Source organism: Coprinopsis cinerea (genome assembly GCF_000182895.1).
Source record: "Coprinopsis cinerea okayama7#130 chromosome 8 map unlocalized cont3.8, whole genome shotgun sequence".
NCBI lineage: Eukaryota > Fungi > Basidiomycota > Agaricomycetes > Agaricales > Psathyrellaceae > Coprinopsis > Coprinopsis cinerea.
In genome coordinates, this window is record NW_003307537.1 from 383,223 (window position 1) to 400,649 (window position 17,427).

Below are 17,427 nucleotides of genomic sequence, written 5' to 3' on the forward strand. Positions count from 1 at the left end.
TGGGTTCTGGAGACTGGAGCCGTTTGTGACAACTAGGGTGGAGTGACAATAGATTAGCTATAGGTTCGGTATGGCTTCTTCCGTGCTTTGGACTCCATAAGAGTCAAGACTCGAAAATGGGATTGTGGTGTCCTTTACTTAGGCGAATGTATGTATATACGTCGTCTGAGTAACCCAGTTATTATCGTGCCATTGCTGCCCTTCGGAAAATGCCTTAGATCTTTGCCTCGTGTTTAGGTCGACTTATCTCTTTCTATAATTATGTCTCTCCAAATTGAAAGAAGCACAGGCTGAGCTGAGTCTAAAACATGGGTTCGATGCAATTTTGCGATGCGGACCGCGCTTAGATAGCGCTCGGGGCGCGGATAGGTGATAGGGATAGGGGCGATTTGATGCGGCGGCAAGCGAGCGATCAGATCAAGGGAGGAGAGCGCCTTTGTTTGGTTTTGCTTACCAAGCACGTCTGAGCTCTTGGCATCGCCACAGTGCGGCGCCCTGCACTTGTTTGTCGCTGACCACCATCCTCGACGCCTGCTTCTCCCCTTTATCATCTCATTTCACTCACTAGCCTATAGAAACTAGTCAAGATGCCTCGAGCGGAAGGTAAGCTCCCTCAATTCCCTCGCTTTGAACTCGAAATTGACGAGAAATGAACAGTCGGAACACCCAAGTACATCGCCAACAAGATGAAGTCCAAAGGACTTCAGAGGTTGCGGTGGTACTGCCAAGTCTGCCAGAAACAGTGTAGGGATGAGAACGGGTTCAAGTGTCATGTGCAGTCCGAGTCGCATTTGAGGCAGATGTTGGTGGTTGGGGAGAATGCGGGGAGCCATATTGCGTCGTTTTCGCATCAGTTCCAGTCTGAGTTTGTTGCCCTACTTTCGAGGAGGTGAGTTTCTGCGTCTTCATAATGAACCTATCTATGTACATTGTATGTGAAAGGGGCTTACTGATGTGGGTTTTTGGTGGAATGTAGGTTTGGAACGAAACGAGTGCTGGCGAACCGAGTGTACCAGGAGTATATCTCGGATAAGCACCATTTGCATATGAACGCTACTCGTTGGGTTACGCTTACGGAGTTTGTGAAGCACCTTGGGAGGTCTGGTATTGCACGTGTGGACGAGACGGAGAAGGGGTGGTTTATTGCGTGGATTGATAACAGCCCGCAGGCTCTGGCGAAGCAGGTGCGTTGATTGGTGTTCGCCTAGGTACCTACCGTGATTCGGATACTGACTCATTCTTTCTTTCACCAGGAAGCGTCAATGAAGAAGGAGCGTGCTACGATGTCGGATGAGCAGAGAGAGCGGCAGCTTATTGCGGAGCAGATTGAGAGGGCGAAGGAGGAGAGTGGGGATGCTGGTGCATCGAGGGATTCACCGCCGGAGGAGAGAGAGTTGAAGAGAGATGAGGGGCAGGAGAAGGTTGTTCTCTCGCTGTCGATGGCTAAACCGGCAGCGGCAGCGGCTCCTGCAGCGTCCAATGGTCTCAAGTTGAACCCTCTCAAGACGAACCCGCTGAAAGTCAACCCACTCAAGGCCAACCCGCTGAAACGGCCTAATCCTTTGAAGAGTGGTGGATCGTCGTCGAAGGAGAAGGAGAAGGAGAAGGAGTCGCCTGAACCTGTGAATGAGAAGAAACGGAGTGCGCCGATGAGTGCGGCGGAGGCTTTGATTCTGGAGGAGCAGGAGAGAAAGAGGAGGAGGATGGAGAGGGATAATACTGCTTGATGATGTCTTTTTTCGTATGTTTATTCCACCTTTTTTACCCGTTTGTTTTGTATGTAACCTTAGTGTAATTGGTTTATTAGATATCCTCCATGGACGTTCAGCATACCCCGGCCTTGACTCTCCTTCCACTGCCGACTTGACAGTCTCTGCTTCCTCATCCAACCGTGGTCTCTGCTCGGCCTGTTTCCGCTATTCGAACATCAATCCTCGACTCAATGATCGCCCCACCTCGCCAGCGACGACCCTAAACAGGGCACGTCTTCAGCGCTTTGCACCCGCCTCCAGATCATCGAACCCCGCGCTTCTTCGACCCACAGCAACCTGCATTGAAACCAAGACTTGCGCTTCTCTACATCCAGTGACCCGCTGCCCAGGCCCCGGGCTGCATGAGTCATAGCCACGCTCCCGTTCGCGTGTGCTTTCCCCAGTGGCAGTATACCGAATACCGAGATCGGGGGGTTTGGTGGAGATACGGAGGTGTTGTTGGTGTTGTTCGCTCGTTTTCGAGGATGGGTTCGAGGAAGCAGAAGGAAGCGGAAGCGCTTGTTTGGGATTGTGAATGGTGGATGACGTCGTGCATCCGGTGGGGGTGGCGGTGAACTTTGGTTGGGAAAGCGGAGGTGGGTGGGCGGGCAATGGGTGGGTCGGTTGGGTTAGAGATTTCGATTCTGCTTCGTCTCGTTCATGGCGCATAGGAGCTCTGGCGTAGTATCGGACATGTAAGTTCTGGATGCCCGAGAGGTGGACCATGCCCTGTCGTGGTGCGCACATCTCATTGTACGGCGCTTAATATATAGTCTTAGATCAATAAGTAGTTGCGTTGTCACCAGCGGGAGAATGGCTATCATCTCCGCTGGTCTTATACAGATTTGACTCTCTTCCAGTCATAGGGACGACCGAGCGCGATGGGCCTCGTCAGGGGTTAGGCTGGTGAAATGTAGGATGTCTAACATTGCGCCCTCAAGGTTGGGCGCCGTAGGCTTATGTTAGAAATCAAACGCCTACCAACAGACCTTTTTTCCAATCCAAAGATGCCTATCGCTCTGTGCATTGTAGATGTCCACCGCTCTGGTCCGCGATTGTGTCGTTCGGTCGCCTTGGCAAATTTCCATTTAGCTCGAACCAAGTGACGCTAGGTTTCGGTGACCGGACATGAAGAGCAAGCCAGAGCCAGGCTACTGCATAGTCTTGAACCCTCTACAATCGCCTCGGAAAGCCCAGGCACGGAATCAATGGGCGTCAATGTGAGTGCAGCTGCGGCGCGATCCCCGACATCTAAATTATCGCGCGACGCGGATAGCTTAATTTAGTCCTGCCGTTCGTGTTCTATTTTTAGCCTTCCGGCCGTCGACGGCACGCTGGTCCAAGCGTTGAACGGAATATTCATGGTCAGTTTTCAACGACTACGAAGGTTAAATGCCTGGCGTATACAAGAGCGTCACCTCAAGCGATGAATTCGAATTGGTCAAACCACGAGGCAGCAGGGAGACGGTGCACGAGCCAGAAGAAGTGATAGACATGGTACGCAAGTTGCCGTCAGCGTTCAGGCTGGACCCTGATGGAAGGATTTGATTTGGGAATGGCTTATTATTTGGTCTGCCCTTTTTATTACAGTACGCCGCCGCCGATGGAAGCCCGCACCACGTTCCCTACTCTTTCTCGCCACCAGACAGCGGTGACCGTGCCCTCCCTGAAGAGTCGACGACGAGTATGGGTCCAGGCAAACCGATGAAAAAAGGCGTCAAGATCAGTATCGCGGTGGCCGTTCTTATTGCTGTCATTACGATTGCGATAGCCGTCCCGTTGGCCGTCACGGTTGGGAAGAGCAAGAATGGCACGAGTTCGTCGGGGGGAGGGGCTGGGGGTGGCTCCAGTGGGGGTGGGTCGGCGACGTCTGGAAAGTCTGGGAGTCTCGTTACGATGGAGGACGGTTCGACGTTCACGTATGTGAACGAGTTTGGGGGCGACTGGGCTGCTGACCCTGCGCGTCCCTTTGGTTCGGGTGGAAAGGCCCAGGAGTGGTCGCCACGCGTCGGTGTGGAAGAATGGAAATGGGGAGAACATGTTATTCGTGGCGTCAACCTGGGGTACGTTTTCTTTAACCGTATAGACGCGTACTTTGCTCACTTGGCGACTATTTCTTCCTAAAGAGGGTGGTTAGGTGAGTATGGTCTTTGTGGTCTGTTTCCACGTTCTGATGTTTGCAGTCACCGAACCGTTCATCTGCCCCGAGTTATATGAGAGATTTATCGAGAATGATGAAAATGTGACCGTGGTCGACGAGTGGACCCTTTCGCTAGCTATGGGCGACCGCCTTCCAGAAGAGATGGAAAACCATTACAAGACCTTCATCGTGTGTTGTCCTACTGGCTTCTATTCTCGTCAGCGACTGATCACGTCCAACAGACTGAACAAGACTTTGCAGAAATTGCAGGTATGAGCGGACAAGCCTCTTCACAACTGGTCGAATGTCAACATGTCTATTTTAGCCGCCGGACTGAACTGGATAAGAGTTCCCATCGGTTATTGGGCAATTGAGACGATGGGCGAGGAGCCTTTCCTCGTAGGTACATCGTGGACCTATTTCCTGAAGGCGTGAGTGCTCTGATACCGCATTCGAATCCCTTTGACGCTGATGATACCGCGTAGGATTCAATGGGCGAGAAAATACGGTCTTCGAATTTACCTCGATCTCCATGCTCTCCCGGGAAGCCAAAATGGCTGGGTAAGTATCTCATCTTGTTCACAAAAACTTCCCGCTCAATGATGTCTATGATAGAACCATTCTGGAAAAGGTTTGCTTGCCTCTACACCGCCATTCGTCGAAAATAGACTGACAAATGCCGTTCTCACTGTGAAGCTGGCACTGTTAATTTGTGAGATCATTGTGACATCCGTTCCGTTGGTTCTGAATCTGGTGCTAATCGCGAAATTCTTTTCCAGTATGCACGGCACAATGGGAATCGCCAATGCTCAAAGAACACTTACGTATCTGCGAATTTTCACGCAATTTGTGAGCCAACCTCAGTACAAGGACGTTGTTCCGATGTGAGTGAGAAGTATCGGTGGTTTCTCGCCTTGACTGAACACCCTTCTTTCAAGTGTTGGTATAGTGAACGAAATTCTTTGGGATACTATTGGCGAGGAAGCGGTTCAGAGCTTCTATTACGCCGCCTATGAGGCCATGAGGGGTGCTTCGTACGTTACTCGAACTTCACCTCGGTCGACTGAACGTTAACGTATCTATTGCAGAGGTATTGGTGAAGGAAATGGCCCCTATATTGCTATCCATGAGGGCTTCCAAGGGGTACGTCCGGGATTTCTAGGTTCAGTTCATTATCTGAATGATGTTAACTTGGTTTGCGTAGCCTGCGATCTGGGAAGGGTACGCCTTCTCCCACTGGTTCTGGTTCTGGTGTACTCAATGAATTTTAGATTCCTTTTAGGCTCGGATCGAGTAGTTCTTGACCAGCACCCGGTACGTTCGTTCCTTTTCTCTAGATGCCTTGTACTCAACGGAGTCGATAGTACTTGGCGTTCATGGGTGATCCAAACAGCACGTAAGTCTCGTCTTGTGGAGTTCTTTGACCAGAGCTAGACCCTTTCTTTCGATAGCCCTGAATCTAGTGCTCCCAGACCCTGGTAAGGACGATTTTGTCGGTTGATGTTAAAGTTATTCATTGGATCTGCAGTGAATGGGCGATCGCCACCAACCAGTCCCAGCAAGTTTTCGGCGTGACGGTTGGCGGAGAATTCTCGACTGCTATTAACAACTGTGGACTCTGGTTCGTTCTTGGTACCCTCTCCAGGCTTCTCGACTCACACGAGATCGTCCTTAGGTTGAACGGCGTCGACGGAGCTCCTATTCCTGGATGCGAACTTTGGGATGATTGGAACGTAAGTCTTCCATCCTTCTTCCTTCCTTTCCGCGATTCCCGATTGTTAAGTTGTCCTTCGTATCATCCAGTCGTGGAACTCGACGATAATCTCGGGATTGAAACAAGTCACGCTGGCTTCTATGGATGCCTTGCAGCACTTTTTCTTCTGGACTTGGAAGATAGGTAATTCTACGAGGCTTGGCACGTCCTCCTCGCCGATGTGGCACTATAAACTTGGTTTGGAAAGGGGCTGGATCCCGAAAGGTATGCCGCCCAGCTCGTTTTTGTTGGCTCGCTGGTTTTACTCACAAGGTGGGGTCCCCGTGTAGATCCGAGGGAAGCTATTGGACACTGTGCTGAAGTTTTGGGCACGTCTCAATTATTCGATGGTCGATACCCGTCGACTGCGACCGGAGGCGTAAGTAATTTACCCACTGTTATGTCACTCTTGAGGCGCCCTTGTGCTGATTATGTTAACCCTTCTTTCGCAGGCTGCTGCTGGGACACTTGACCCTACCCGAGCTTCAGCGCACCCCTTCCCGCCAGCTACGATTTCACCCTCTTTCTCGGGTGATTTACTCTCTCTTCTGCCCACCTATACTCCGACAGGGACGCTGCAGACATTGTTTGCCCCTACATTCACCGCTGCTCCGTCTGCTGTGGTGGGCACCGGTTGGAATAATCCCGATGATAATTCGCCCGCCTATGTGTAAGTTTCTGCCGCGTTTTTTTCTGCATTCCATTTTCCGTGAGACTCATTTACTGTTCTGCCGTTTCATGATATAGTCCCGTAGCTGGTTGTTCATATCCTGAGTGGGTGCCTGAAACTTCTTGACTTCTCTCTCTCAGATCACTAACGCTTGGTTCTTTGTAGTGCGTGGGATGCTGTCGATGTGCCGCTCTCAGAACCGTTCTGCACCGGCTCTTGAATTCATTCATTCATTTTATTTTTTCATGCTTTCGCATGGATAGTTATGGCTGTGGCATGACCCCCCGAGCATGACATGATGACCCTGTGTAGTGTACGCTGCTTTCTTGGACGATGTTGTGACCTGACTGTTTGCTTCATCTTCTTTTGTTCTCGCATTTCTTGGACTACTTATTGGAAGTGATATGGACTTTTTGCATCTCTGTATTTTATGTAGATGAGCGTAGATGCTAATGCTATGTGATGCCATGATTTCTTTTGAACTTTGGGCGGACCCCCTTGTTTCATCAGATCCTCCCTTGAAACTCGTCGATGGTAGTACTACGAAGGACGTCGAGTCCTCGACGGTGCGCCGGCGTTTTCTGCATGCCCAAGGTACATAGTACATACAATACAGCTCTCGCCATTCTCGCGCGACCCAATCGTAACTTTTTTTGTTGCGCTGGGTAATCAATTTCTCCCTTCGTTCCTTCCTTCGTTCGTTCCCCTCACCCGTTTCTGAGATCGACTCACTCGATTAGGTATATGTCAACAGAGACGGAGTCTACGGAATGGGACGAATTAGGTTGGATTTCGAAGGCGATTAGTACTTGCCCGTCTGAAGGGGGTAGTAGTAGTAGTAAAGTAGACCAAGGTCAGAGAAACAAACGGTTTTGACGATCACGACATCTACCCACTAAAGTTGTCCGACAAACCTGCTGGGTTCTGGGTCTAAGCATTGAATCCCTCCGTGTTCGTCTTGATTTTCTTGGTATTGTACTCGAGTAGTTGACCGACGATTGAACCGCTTTGTTGGGCGGTTCGATTGGTGGTTTCAAGATTCCAGACATGCTTGTGTCGTTGGTGTGTGCTCGTCGACCCGGGGCGGGCGGAACGCCCGGGCAGTTGTAGGGAGAAATCTCGGGGTGGAGGGAAGGGTAGAGAGGGGAGTCGAGATCCCCGTCCTCCGAGTCCCTTGCCTATTACAGGCAACGAGCGTTTAAGGCCTATGCTGGAGCTGACCGCGATTCGATTTGAGAGATCGCGCAGTCGGTGTTTCTTTGTGATGTACTGTGACTACATAGTTCTCATCAAGGGACAGTGGATTGAATGGAACCCCCGGACCCAACAACAACACCAACAATACCCTCCTCCACGGGACGGCACGCATCTAGTACTACTATGTATGTACGTCCTTTTACACACCACACTGACTCCTCCCCCCTTGTCAATGTGATTATCTGGGAGTAGTTGTTTGCGTTTGGCAGTTTTCCAGATGCGATACGTAGATGCCTATACGTTTTCTGACGCTGCCAGTGCTTGACCGCGACTTCCTTTTCGCAGACCGACGCCACCATCAGACGAACTTTGGGTTTGGGGGAGTTCTCAGCTCTCCCTCCTTTTGGTCGGGCTCCCTCATGCCAACCTGGGCTATGTTTTATGTATGTGCTCGTTGTCCTTTTGAGATTGACAGGTTGGTTTCCATGTGGCGGGGTTTGTCGAATCGTGCTCAGCGTCAACCTTTTGGTAACGTGTTCCATTTCTGGTTCTTGCGATGCTGGCCGCCAGGGGTTTGAGCACTGGTGTTAGTTGCTTCGTCGTTCCATCTACTTACTTGCTTACTTCCGTGCGGCGCCACTGACGTTGTCCTCCGAGGAATGTCCTTCAGAGTCCATTGCTCCTGCGTACTGGTACTGGGACGCTGTGATGTGGGGTGCTTGGTAGTGTGGTCGCTGTCAACGAGCAATGCTGGGCGTGTACGGTCGTAACTCGGACGAGCTCAGTCTGTCGCTTGGGCCCAGCCTCCCGGTACACTCTGTCGATGGATGGATGGCTACCTCTGTATGGCTTCAAGAATAGATCTGCTACTCGGAACTTGAGCTACTGGTACTACTCGACGACGACTGAATCGGGCTTTCGACATTCCTTCCATTCTCTTTGATCATTGCGCCATCCTGGGGACAGTGTACACTCCTGGAGTCAGAAATAGAGTCGGGTGCACTGCAATTGACTCTCGAACTTGACAAGCGACTCTTGACTCTTGAATCGGTTGCTATAATCCGCCCACCCCTGCCCTCCATTGGTCTAGAAATTGTCTCTCGGCGTTTAGTTCTCGACGGTGCGACGGAGGCGCATCGCGATCTGGGGTGCGGTGTACGAGGTTATGCGCACCCGCTACCTGCCCAGCTCCAGTCTCAATTCGATGTTCGGACGTGACGACAAACGTCAACTCCCTCTATCTCGGTAAAGTAACGCCATGTGGTCAGTTCAACTGATCCTCGAAAGCTCAAAGGAGAAAAAAGACGCGATTACCGAGGTTGAAGCTGAAGTTTGGAGAATTTCAAATGGCTCTATGTCTCTGTGTGTGATCAGTGCGTACGTGTCATTTCTTGTTATTTTTGGGTTTTATCCTTCTGTTGGAAAAGGTCACTAGTTCACTGATTTCTCATAGATCCTCGATTCTCGCTTTTTTGATCGAGGAAGAAAGAAAATTCGATTTGTTCGATAAGGGGACACACCGATGTCGAGGACTCTTCAATTTCCTTATTCGTAAGGCTGAGGGATGGAAGGAATGTGGTTTGGCGTCGGGGAATGTCATGGAGCGATAGTCGCGCTACGAATGACTCGCTGAAACGGTAAAGGCTGTGACTTGGCCTCTCCCAGGAAGAGTTACATACGGTTCCATGTTGGAGATTGTCCGAATTGACGGAGAATACCATCCAACGGCGCGAACCCTCTTTTCCGATGGTCTCACAACTTTGAGCCGCGCCAGGCTTTCGTGATCAGTGTGAGGACGGAGAAATGTGGACGGACATCGAGGGCGAGATACGTAAGGTAAGTATGCATCTGATACTGTTCAATGTCTCGAGTTCTCATAGACCTTTTTCTAGGTTTGAGTGTGAGTGCGCGAATTGAGCTCATGTGTTTTTGGAGGCGCCTGAAGAGGTGCTGAGGCCCGAGACGGACTCGGAGGCGCCGGTGGAGATAAGCTTCCTCCCAAGCGTTGGTGGTGTTTACCAGTATCGAGGCGAAGACGGTCGGCGAAGATCGATTTCGTACACCGCGAAGTATGCCATAAACAAAGGAGGGTGAGTCCCAGTGGTCTCTAGGTGTCTGCTTGGGGATCGCTTCTGTTACTCCTACGGAGAGAAGATGCGGTGCGTAGGTCCGTGTGAGTGGAAGTCTTTGCTTTATTGCAATAGGTTGGGTGAGGGGTCACAACGGTCTCGCAACAAGGGACTGACTCAATTTTCATTCACCCACCCTCATCAGTTCAAACCCGGATTGCTCATGTAGTCTCTCGACCAAAGTACAACCTTCATGCACTGAGAAGACTACCTTGTTCTGGCCCTCGTTCTCTTGGGTCCTGTCGACGATCTTGACTTGCCCAACCGCGTCCATTAAACTTATCCTAAGCCGTGTATTCGATGTGCTGGGTCTACCTTGAAACCTGGCCGAGACAGCCGACACTCGCTTCTCCTCGACACCCCTTTCCGGCGACAGCTCTTCTCCTCCCTGGCTTTGTAGAGTCGTTCCCGATGGCTTAGTCTGGGATTTGTCCATCTATGCAAGTTCTTTGGCGATAAAATCCCCTTTGTGGTTTGAACACCTCATCACCCAGCTCTCCGATTTCCAGTGCATAAGTCTGGCTGAATTACTGGGGATTACTGGGGAGATTTCGAAATCGGGTGGACCTGTGTGACTGCCAGATGAACTGCGAGGACTCACGCTGCTGGTGGATCTCCAGTGCTTCCTTGCCAAGTTGCGAACACATTGGTCCTTAGGCGCTGGCTCCAGGCGGCTGAATGGCGGCGCATCAGAGAGGACTGTTGCGCCATCAGGTGGCACACCGCCGTCTGCCCCTCGGGAGTCAGTTAGGCAGATCTGATCCCTGGACTGTTTTCTCTTATTCATCTGAAGGGTTCAAGCGTAGGACGACTCCCTCACGCTGGTAGAAGTCGACTATATTCGAAGCCATGATGAAGGCGCCAGCTCCCCAGATGGAGTGAAATAGGCCCTGAAGACCTCAGTTGGAATCCGGGTTTAGCCGCAGAAGATTTTTGATGCCCCAGATTTCGTGAAGGATGACTGACGCGTCTTTTGCTGCTTTACGACGACCACGCGTTCCGCAACGTCGAAAGAACGGCGCCCTCGTCTGGTTTTCACTTGCTTCAGTCAGTTTTACTCCAGTTCCCAACGCTCTCATTGTTCACAGGTGCGTCTGCGACAGATGGATTCCTTTTCTTCCCAAACAGGGATAGACATTGAAATCAAGGCCTTACTACGACAACGCAGAGAATTTCTCAACCAAATTTCGAAACAAATATGCAGCCTCAAGTCGCGGAGGAACGAATTCAGTCACATAGCACGTCTTCCTAACGAAATTCTTCGCACAATTTTCCTCTACTTCAAGCCCAAACTGGCTGGAACGTCGACTCTTGATAGGCCCTACAGTCAGATCGTCCGCGTCATGCATGTCTGTCGCCATTGGAGAGATGTTGCTTTGAACCAGGCAGAACTGTGGACCTTCATCTCCGACCACCGAGCCGACAGAATCGGCGTGCTTCTCGAGTGGTCTAAATCGGCGCCCTTGGATATCTCGCTCCAGTGTAGACCCTCAAAATCTTCAAAAAATCGAATCACGCCAGCCATCGAGTCTCTAATCCGACAAACGTTAGCCGACCGAACTATCCTTTCGCTCGAAATGCGTGCTTCGTTCACGACTCTGGTTGGCCGCGTCGAGCGGATGCCTCCCGCTGCCCCAATGCTGCACACCCTCGATTTATCCAACGACACACAACCCGATGGAAATACAGTCATGCTACTCCCGGACGTATTCGAAGAAGGCGCGCCACTTCTCCGCAAAGTGTCTCTCGTCCATTGTCATCTTCCCTGGACTTCGTCGCTGTTCGAGACGCTGACATCCTTACGGATGATCGACAGGACTGCCTCCCCTCCCCCTTCCGCCAGCCTCTTTCTTGACATTGTTGAAAAGATGCACGGGCTGGTTGAGCTCGCGCTGGACGTTCCCATCCCAGACCTGGATGACCAAGCCACAAGTGATCGACTGGTCGCTCTTCGTCATCTCCGCACTCTGTACATTGGTGGAAGCCTCAAGGAATGCCACGACATCCTGCAGCACATGGTGATCCCCCAGTCAGCCGAAATAAATTTCGAGATCAATGACGAGGGAGTTCTTCACGAATCTTTGTCGTTGGTACCTCGCCGATTGGTAGAGTCCCCCCCTTCGCAGAACGGAAACGCACCTGTCAGATACACGGAAACGACCCCGCAGAGCTTGAAGATCACAAATGGCGATGGTGGCATGTTCACGGATGATTCGCTGCACCTTTCTGTCTGGACAGGGAACCACGACATCCCGTCTTACTTGGCGAGGGGAAGATATTACTACGACGTGTGGGGCCCCAATTTTGCCATCCCCGCAATCCGATCCCTTCCAGCCTGGAGCATCCGTTTCTTGACCATCAGTGGATACCCTCACGAACACGTAGCCCTCAGTGAGGTCCTGAGAGTCCTTGTGGCAGTGGAAGACGTCTTCGTAAGCGAGCTTGACGCCTCGGTTTTGGTCACAACCCTTCTGTACCACGATCCCGGCGTCAGAAACCCAATGGAACCTCGGCCAGTCGAGTATCTCCCAGCCCTGAAGAACCTTTCATTCGAAACCGTCGTGATCGCTGACACGGAAGAGTGTCCGGGAATTCTGAAGAGGCATCCAAGGCCCGTAGAGTTGGACGAACTTTATCAAATGCTCGATGGTCGCAGTGCGTCGGGCGCGAGGATGGAGAAGCTGGAATTTATACATGCGTACAATTTGACGCAGGATGTGGTTGCTGTGTTGGAAGAGGTGGTCAATGAGGTTGTCTGGAATGGGGTTGAAGAGTCATTCACTTGCGATGCTGCTAACCGTGGAGCCAGGTGTCCGTGTAGACAGTAGGTACTTATTGTGTCGTCAACGGGCTCTTAAATATCTCACTAAGGCGATACGGAATACCTCTATGTAAGTACACTGGGAACTGTGACTGCGAATCGCCAATGTGTATACCACTAATGATATCGTTTCTTGCTGCTTCAAGGACTTTGTTGGCCGGCCGACGGAATTTGAAACAGAATGATGCGCCATCATGTAGGTGAAGTGGTTTGGAGCGGGAGGGAGCTGAAGCCTGTCTGGAATTGCGTTTCTCGTGCCTGTCCTTGTCGAAAGCAGTCTCGGGCGTAATCTTGCTCAACCATGTAACTGAAGAGTCGACTTATCATACCCACTGCTTGAAAGTTCGGACAAGTACTCGTGTTATGGGAATGACGGTCGACATTCTGCTTGAAAAGTGAATGCTTTGGTCAACTTTGAAGTTTGATCCGCCATCAATGCACTGGGAAAGTCACACATGGCGTTCTGTCCTTGACTCAAACCTACTCTAACTGACCGTTTCCTTTCCAGACCTAGAGCAAGGTGCCTTCGTTAAAGTGAGCCCTGAATCATGGCCAGGAAACTGACCTTCACTGACCAGCTACCGTGGAACCCTAGAAATCCGGCAGGTGTCCCTAATGGCCCATGTACTGTCGCAGAGCCATGTGGACCTCCAGATTACAGTCCTAAAGGAACGTCGCGAGGCGTTGGCAAAGGAACTGGCTGCTTTAGATGCCAACATTTGCTCTCTGTCAACGCAAAGAAACGACCTCACCCCTATCTCTCGTCTTCCCAACGAGATGTTGCAGCGCATTTTCGCCTTCGTCAGGGCCAGCACCAAACTCAAAATGTACCGGCGGATTATACGGATCACCCACGTCTGCCGTCGCTGGAGGCACGTCGCAGTGAGCCAGTCGGAACTTTGGTCATACATCACCGACAGACCGGCTCCACTCGTCCCCGTTCTCTTCGAAAGGGCTAAATCCGTGCCCTTGACAGTTGACCTTTGCCGGGAACCCGTGTTTGACGAGGATGAAGAGAGACTCCAGAAGACTCTATCTCAGATGGATACGGCTTGCATCCTTAGAATTCGAGGTTTGACAAGAACCCTGGAATCCCGAGCTGACCGGCTCCCACCCACCGCACCCCTCCTCCACACGCTCCATTTCGAAAATTTCGATGAACGCGAAGTTGACTTATTCTTCACAGAGGGAGGAAGAGAATTCAACTATCCCAACCTCCGGATGCTCATATTCAAAGGCTGTTATGTCCCGTGCGATTGGCAAGCGCTGAAGGAATTAACGACCTTCCATTCGACCCAAGGCAAATACGTTGATGGTGATGGATGGGAGTCAGAACAGCTCCTCGGAACACTCGAAACCATGTCAAAGCTGAAGTATTTGAAGCTCGATGCGCTCGATAGACGTTCCTCGTCGTCGACCCGCCGTGTGATCGCCCTTCCCCACCTCAAGCGCCTGCAGCTTTCAGGTTCAAGTAGCCCAATCCGCCATTTCCTCGCTCACATTGCTATTCCCGAAAACGCATATGTACACATAGCAACTTCCGATTTTCGCCATTCTGATTCGCCGGGTGGTACTACGTCCGTGCTGCCTCAAAGGCTAATGCATAACTACGGGAGTTCTCCGCCAACATCGACATCAATACACGGCCAAGCGTCAGTTTGCACCCATGCAATACCTCTTCACAGCCTCGAACTTTCTTCTTCGCAACATTACTTTCACTCAGGCGATGTGTTTTGTTACGCGTGGCCAGAGCCTGTTGAATTTCCCGTTCCAGAGCACAAGAGATGGCTAGTATACGAGCTCTCCGACAGCGTAGACAGCCTCAACTCGCCTCCATCCTTCCTTGACATCCTTTTTCTCAACAACATCCGACATCTATCGATAAGGGACTGGTTTGACGCAATATTCCCCCTTCGCAAGATCGTTGAGGCTCTTTCCACCGTCGAGGAGCTATACCTACGCGAGCCTGTCTCCGTGCTCATGTTGGCCCAATTACACGACGACATTTCCAGGCCTGAAAGCACTGATGGCAACGCCACCATGCCTGAAGCGCCCTGTTGTTTCCCCAGACTGAAGAAACTCACCTTTGAAAAGGCCGTCTTTGAATGCGGCTCTGAACAGTCGTCAACACACAACTTCGACCGCCTCCAGTTCAGCCATATAAAGGAAGTGCTCAAAGTGCGAGAGGAACGGGGCTACGGGATCCACACGGTTGAATTTAACGAGTGTTGGGGTCTGTCGTCGGCGCAACTTGACGAGTTGGCGAGCTTTGTCGGGGACGGGCTTATAAGTCCGGACGAGGAGCGGGATCCCAGTGAGATGGTGTGTACTCACCCTCGTTGTTCCTGCAGAACGCCTCAGAGAAAATGATTCTTGTATCTGTACATATCGTGTGGCTATAAACCCGTTCTTGGATGTTTTCATTTTTCATTGGAAGGAGACAATGCTACATCTGGTGCTGGGTATAATCGGGGTATACTGCTTGGGAGTGATTTGGTATAAGCAATAACGCGAGACTATAGAAGAGAAAAACAGTTTTCTGTCTTGTATCCGTATATCTACTGTGAAGAACAAAGAGAGGGAAATCAGAAAATCAAAACCCAGAACGAAAACGAGATAAAAGTAATTTTAACCCCATTTTTCTCGAACAAGATCGGCACAGGGGACGCGGAGGCGGAAGTGAGAGACGGTGGGGTTGGGATCGGCTGTTCAAAGAAAAATGTCGGTCTGAGCTCCGTTCATGAAGCCCATTTTGTAGTTGTAAACCGGTCGTTTGGGGTTGCCGTCCAGGTCCAAGCCTTCAACTTCAACGTTGTTACCGTCCAGTTGGTTCCAATAGATCATCTACGATTGAGGTTAAGCTTGAATCAAAAACGAGTTGAAGTAGAAACACACCTGCTTAGGACCCATGCGGCATTTCTTCTGGTCGTCTTCGCACCATACAGGGGGTTTGGCACGTCCGACCATGACAGAAGCCGACTTGGGAGGGTTTATGACTTTGCAGCGAAAGGGTTCCATGTACATGTCGGGCTGACCGCAGCTGTCCGGCAACTAGCCCTTGGAAGTCAGGACCAAAGGTTCGTCGGGAGGAAGGAGAAGAAAAAACGCACCCATCCCCAAGCACAGTAACATCCAGCGGGTGGGCAGGCAGGCAGGTTGGGTACTTGATAAGTCGCAAGACGACGCCATGGAGTATGGTAGAGAACGCTGAATACCACCAGGTTGTCTGCGTTGACGCGCTCAAAGGTGGTAGCATAGGAGATGGCCAATGCGGTACCGGTCGCTTCGACCTCTGACTTGGTGTGAACTGTGGTGAGTGTGGTCCATGAACGTCAGTGACTATAGGAAAGAAAAGGTTAACGTAGACGAACTATTGGGATTGGTGATACAGCCTTCTTCAGAGATCTCGTCGAATTCATCCCTGCCGTGAGGGAACTCCCCAATAACTGGGTTGTCACATGTGCTCGTGAAAGCTCGGTTGACGGCAATTTCCAGAGTCACTTCTCCATTGGCTGGACTGGAAGGTCGCCGATGAGAAAGCAAAGCCGAGAGCTGTAGAAAGAAGGGACCCACAGCTCTAGGAATTCGCCAGGGGGTGGAGGGAATTTGTCGCACTGGGCATGAACAGATCAGCGACTGAAAGAGGACACAGTGGAGGAGCAGTACATCATTAACGGCATGGAACCACCAATCGGACTTCGTGAGCTAGTAGATACAGGCCGGTAAGTTAAGTGGATACGGTCAAGAGAAGGCAGGCACACACATTATACAGAGGCTGCACGATGGCGTTGGAATTGTTGTCGTCGACACCTTCTACATTACCGCCGCGGCAATACATGCCTACCAAAGGAGTGAAAATTAGTGAACCGCTTCGGACAGTGTCATAATGACTGGTGTACCTGGACCCCACGCGGCGACGTGGGCTTCTGTTGGAACCGCACACACGCATAGGGCCACGGCGACAGCTGAGACAAGGGTGAGAGAGTTTCTGCGACTTCGGGTCGGAGAGGTCATAGGGCTCCGCAAGTATTCCTCGGTAGCGAAAAAAGGAAGTAAACAACGACTGAACGGACGAGGATCGTAGATGTCGCCCCTTCGGTTGCGAGAACACGAGGGCTACACGAGATAGAACAGAAGCGCTAGGTGGAAGAGCAGAGGGGAAGCGAATTTCCTCGAGGGAAACTGGTCGGCTGACTGCACAGATCCAACGAAAGGGAAAGGAAGGAGAAAGGAAGCCTTCCGACAAGATGGTGTTCCAGTTGCAACAAGAGCGTTAAATACCTTCTGGTGCTTTTTGTGATACATCTCCGGGCAACATCACCATTTTTGTACATCGAATGAGACTTCCATTCTGTGGGTAAGCATAGCGACGGGGGTAAGTGGTGAAATTGGGAAGCGCTAGTCCCAGAAAAGTAGCCGAACATCCGATATCGACGAGGTCGTGTTGTGTGAAGTGCTGTCTTGGGTGGGTTGGAATGCAGGCGGTTTGGGGGCCGAGATGCTCACGAAATCATAAAAGCGTGGATCGAAGGTGTCTGTCTTGCACAGAAGACTTCTAGGAGAGCCAGAATTCACTTGTCGGTCGCCTTTCAAAGAATTGCAATTCATGGTTTGGAGTCGAATCGTCGGAAAACAGCGGCGACGCGGCCGGCGGATTTGCTTCCACTGAGTGGTTGGACCTTTGTCCAAGTCGATCATCACCAAGTCGATCATCGCCTAGAAATAGAGTACAATTTACAGCGCAAACTACCTCCGATTCCGTCGTTCTTTCGTGAAACCGACGTGTGTCGTGTCGCTCCGAGACGCGCTTTTTGTTGTTTTGGGCGAGAGTGGGACGGACGTTACGGGAGCACATATAGTAGAGGAAACCTTCTGTGGCGTATTTAGCCGAGCGTTCAGTCTGGAACTTGAAATGGATCCAACTTGCCAGCAGAGGTTGGACCGGAGTCGATGGCGGTAAGACGGA

General features: G+C 51.2%; 6 protein-coding genes across 6 annotated transcripts; 4 read left to right on the forward strand and 2 right to left on the reverse strand.

Annotated features, from left to right (window-relative positions):
- Positions 1-587: 587 nt before the first annotated feature.
- On the forward strand, positions 588-1,727 carry CC1G_08006 (zinc finger protein RTS2; the record flags this gene model as incomplete). The annotated part of the gene is made up of 4 exons (XM_001835445.1): positions 588-603; positions 658-889; positions 977-1,184; positions 1,254-1,727. 4 exons carry the CDS (start codon positions 588-590, stop codon positions 1,725-1,727), a joined length of 930 nt encoding a protein of 309 aa, XP_001835497.1.
- A 261-nt stretch (positions 1,728-1,988) lies between these two features.
- Positions 1,989-2,839, reverse strand: CC1G_08007 (hypothetical protein; the record flags this gene model as incomplete). Its single annotated transcript, XM_001835446.2, has 2 exons — positions 1,989-2,512; positions 2,737-2,839. The coding sequence occupies 2 exons, from the start codon at positions 2,837-2,839 to the stop codon at positions 1,989-1,991; spliced, it is 627 nt and encodes a 208-aa protein (XP_001835498.2).
- A 304-nt stretch (positions 2,840-3,143) lies between these two features.
- Positions 3,144-6,745, forward strand: CC1G_08008 (exo-beta-1,3-glucanase; the record flags this gene model as incomplete). Its single annotated transcript, XM_001835447.2, has 21 exons — positions 3,144-3,248; positions 3,342-3,814; positions 3,878-3,888; positions 3,935-4,080; positions 4,134-4,161; positions 4,217-4,322; positions 4,377-4,452; positions 4,507-4,775; positions 4,830-4,925; positions 4,980-5,034; positions 5,096-5,112; positions 5,163-5,205; positions 5,256-5,287; positions 5,343-5,369; positions 5,420-5,512; positions 5,567-5,624; positions 5,695-5,869; positions 5,935-6,023; positions 6,097-6,314; positions 6,392-6,418; positions 6,480-6,745. 21 exons carry the CDS (start codon positions 3,144-3,146, stop codon positions 6,532-6,534), a joined length of 2,199 nt encoding a protein of 732 aa, XP_001835499.2. The 3' UTR covers positions 6,535-6,745.
- A 4,238-nt stretch (positions 6,746-10,983) lies between these two features.
- On the forward strand, positions 10,984-12,468 carry CC1G_08009 (hypothetical protein; the record flags this gene model as incomplete). Its single annotated transcript, XM_001835448.2, has 1 exon — positions 10,984-12,468. The coding sequence occupies one exon, from the start codon at positions 10,984-10,986 to the stop codon at positions 12,466-12,468; it is 1,485 nt and encodes a 494-aa protein (XP_001835500.2).
- Positions 12,469-13,076: 608 nt separating this feature from the next.
- Positions 13,077-14,863, forward strand: CC1G_08010 (hypothetical protein; the record flags this gene model as incomplete). The annotated part of the gene is made up of 2 exons (XM_001835449.2): positions 13,077-14,783; positions 14,813-14,863. The coding sequence occupies 2 exons, from the start codon at positions 13,077-13,079 to the stop codon at positions 14,861-14,863; spliced, it is 1,758 nt and encodes a 585-aa protein (XP_001835501.2).
- A 307-nt stretch (positions 14,864-15,170) lies between these two features.
- Positions 15,171-16,685, reverse strand: CC1G_08011 (hypothetical protein; the record flags this gene model as incomplete). The annotated part of the gene is made up of 8 exons (XM_001835450.2): positions 16,361-16,685; positions 16,225-16,301; positions 16,128-16,166; positions 16,035-16,075; positions 15,833-15,978; positions 15,572-15,768; positions 15,357-15,512; positions 15,171-15,305 (listed from the first exon to the last, which is right to left on the reverse strand). The coding sequence occupies exons 1-8, from the start codon at positions 16,473-16,475 to the stop codon at positions 15,171-15,173; spliced, it is 906 nt and encodes a 301-aa protein (XP_001835502.2). The 5' UTR covers positions 16,476-16,685.
- Between the last annotated feature and the right edge of the window lie 742 nt (positions 16,686-17,427).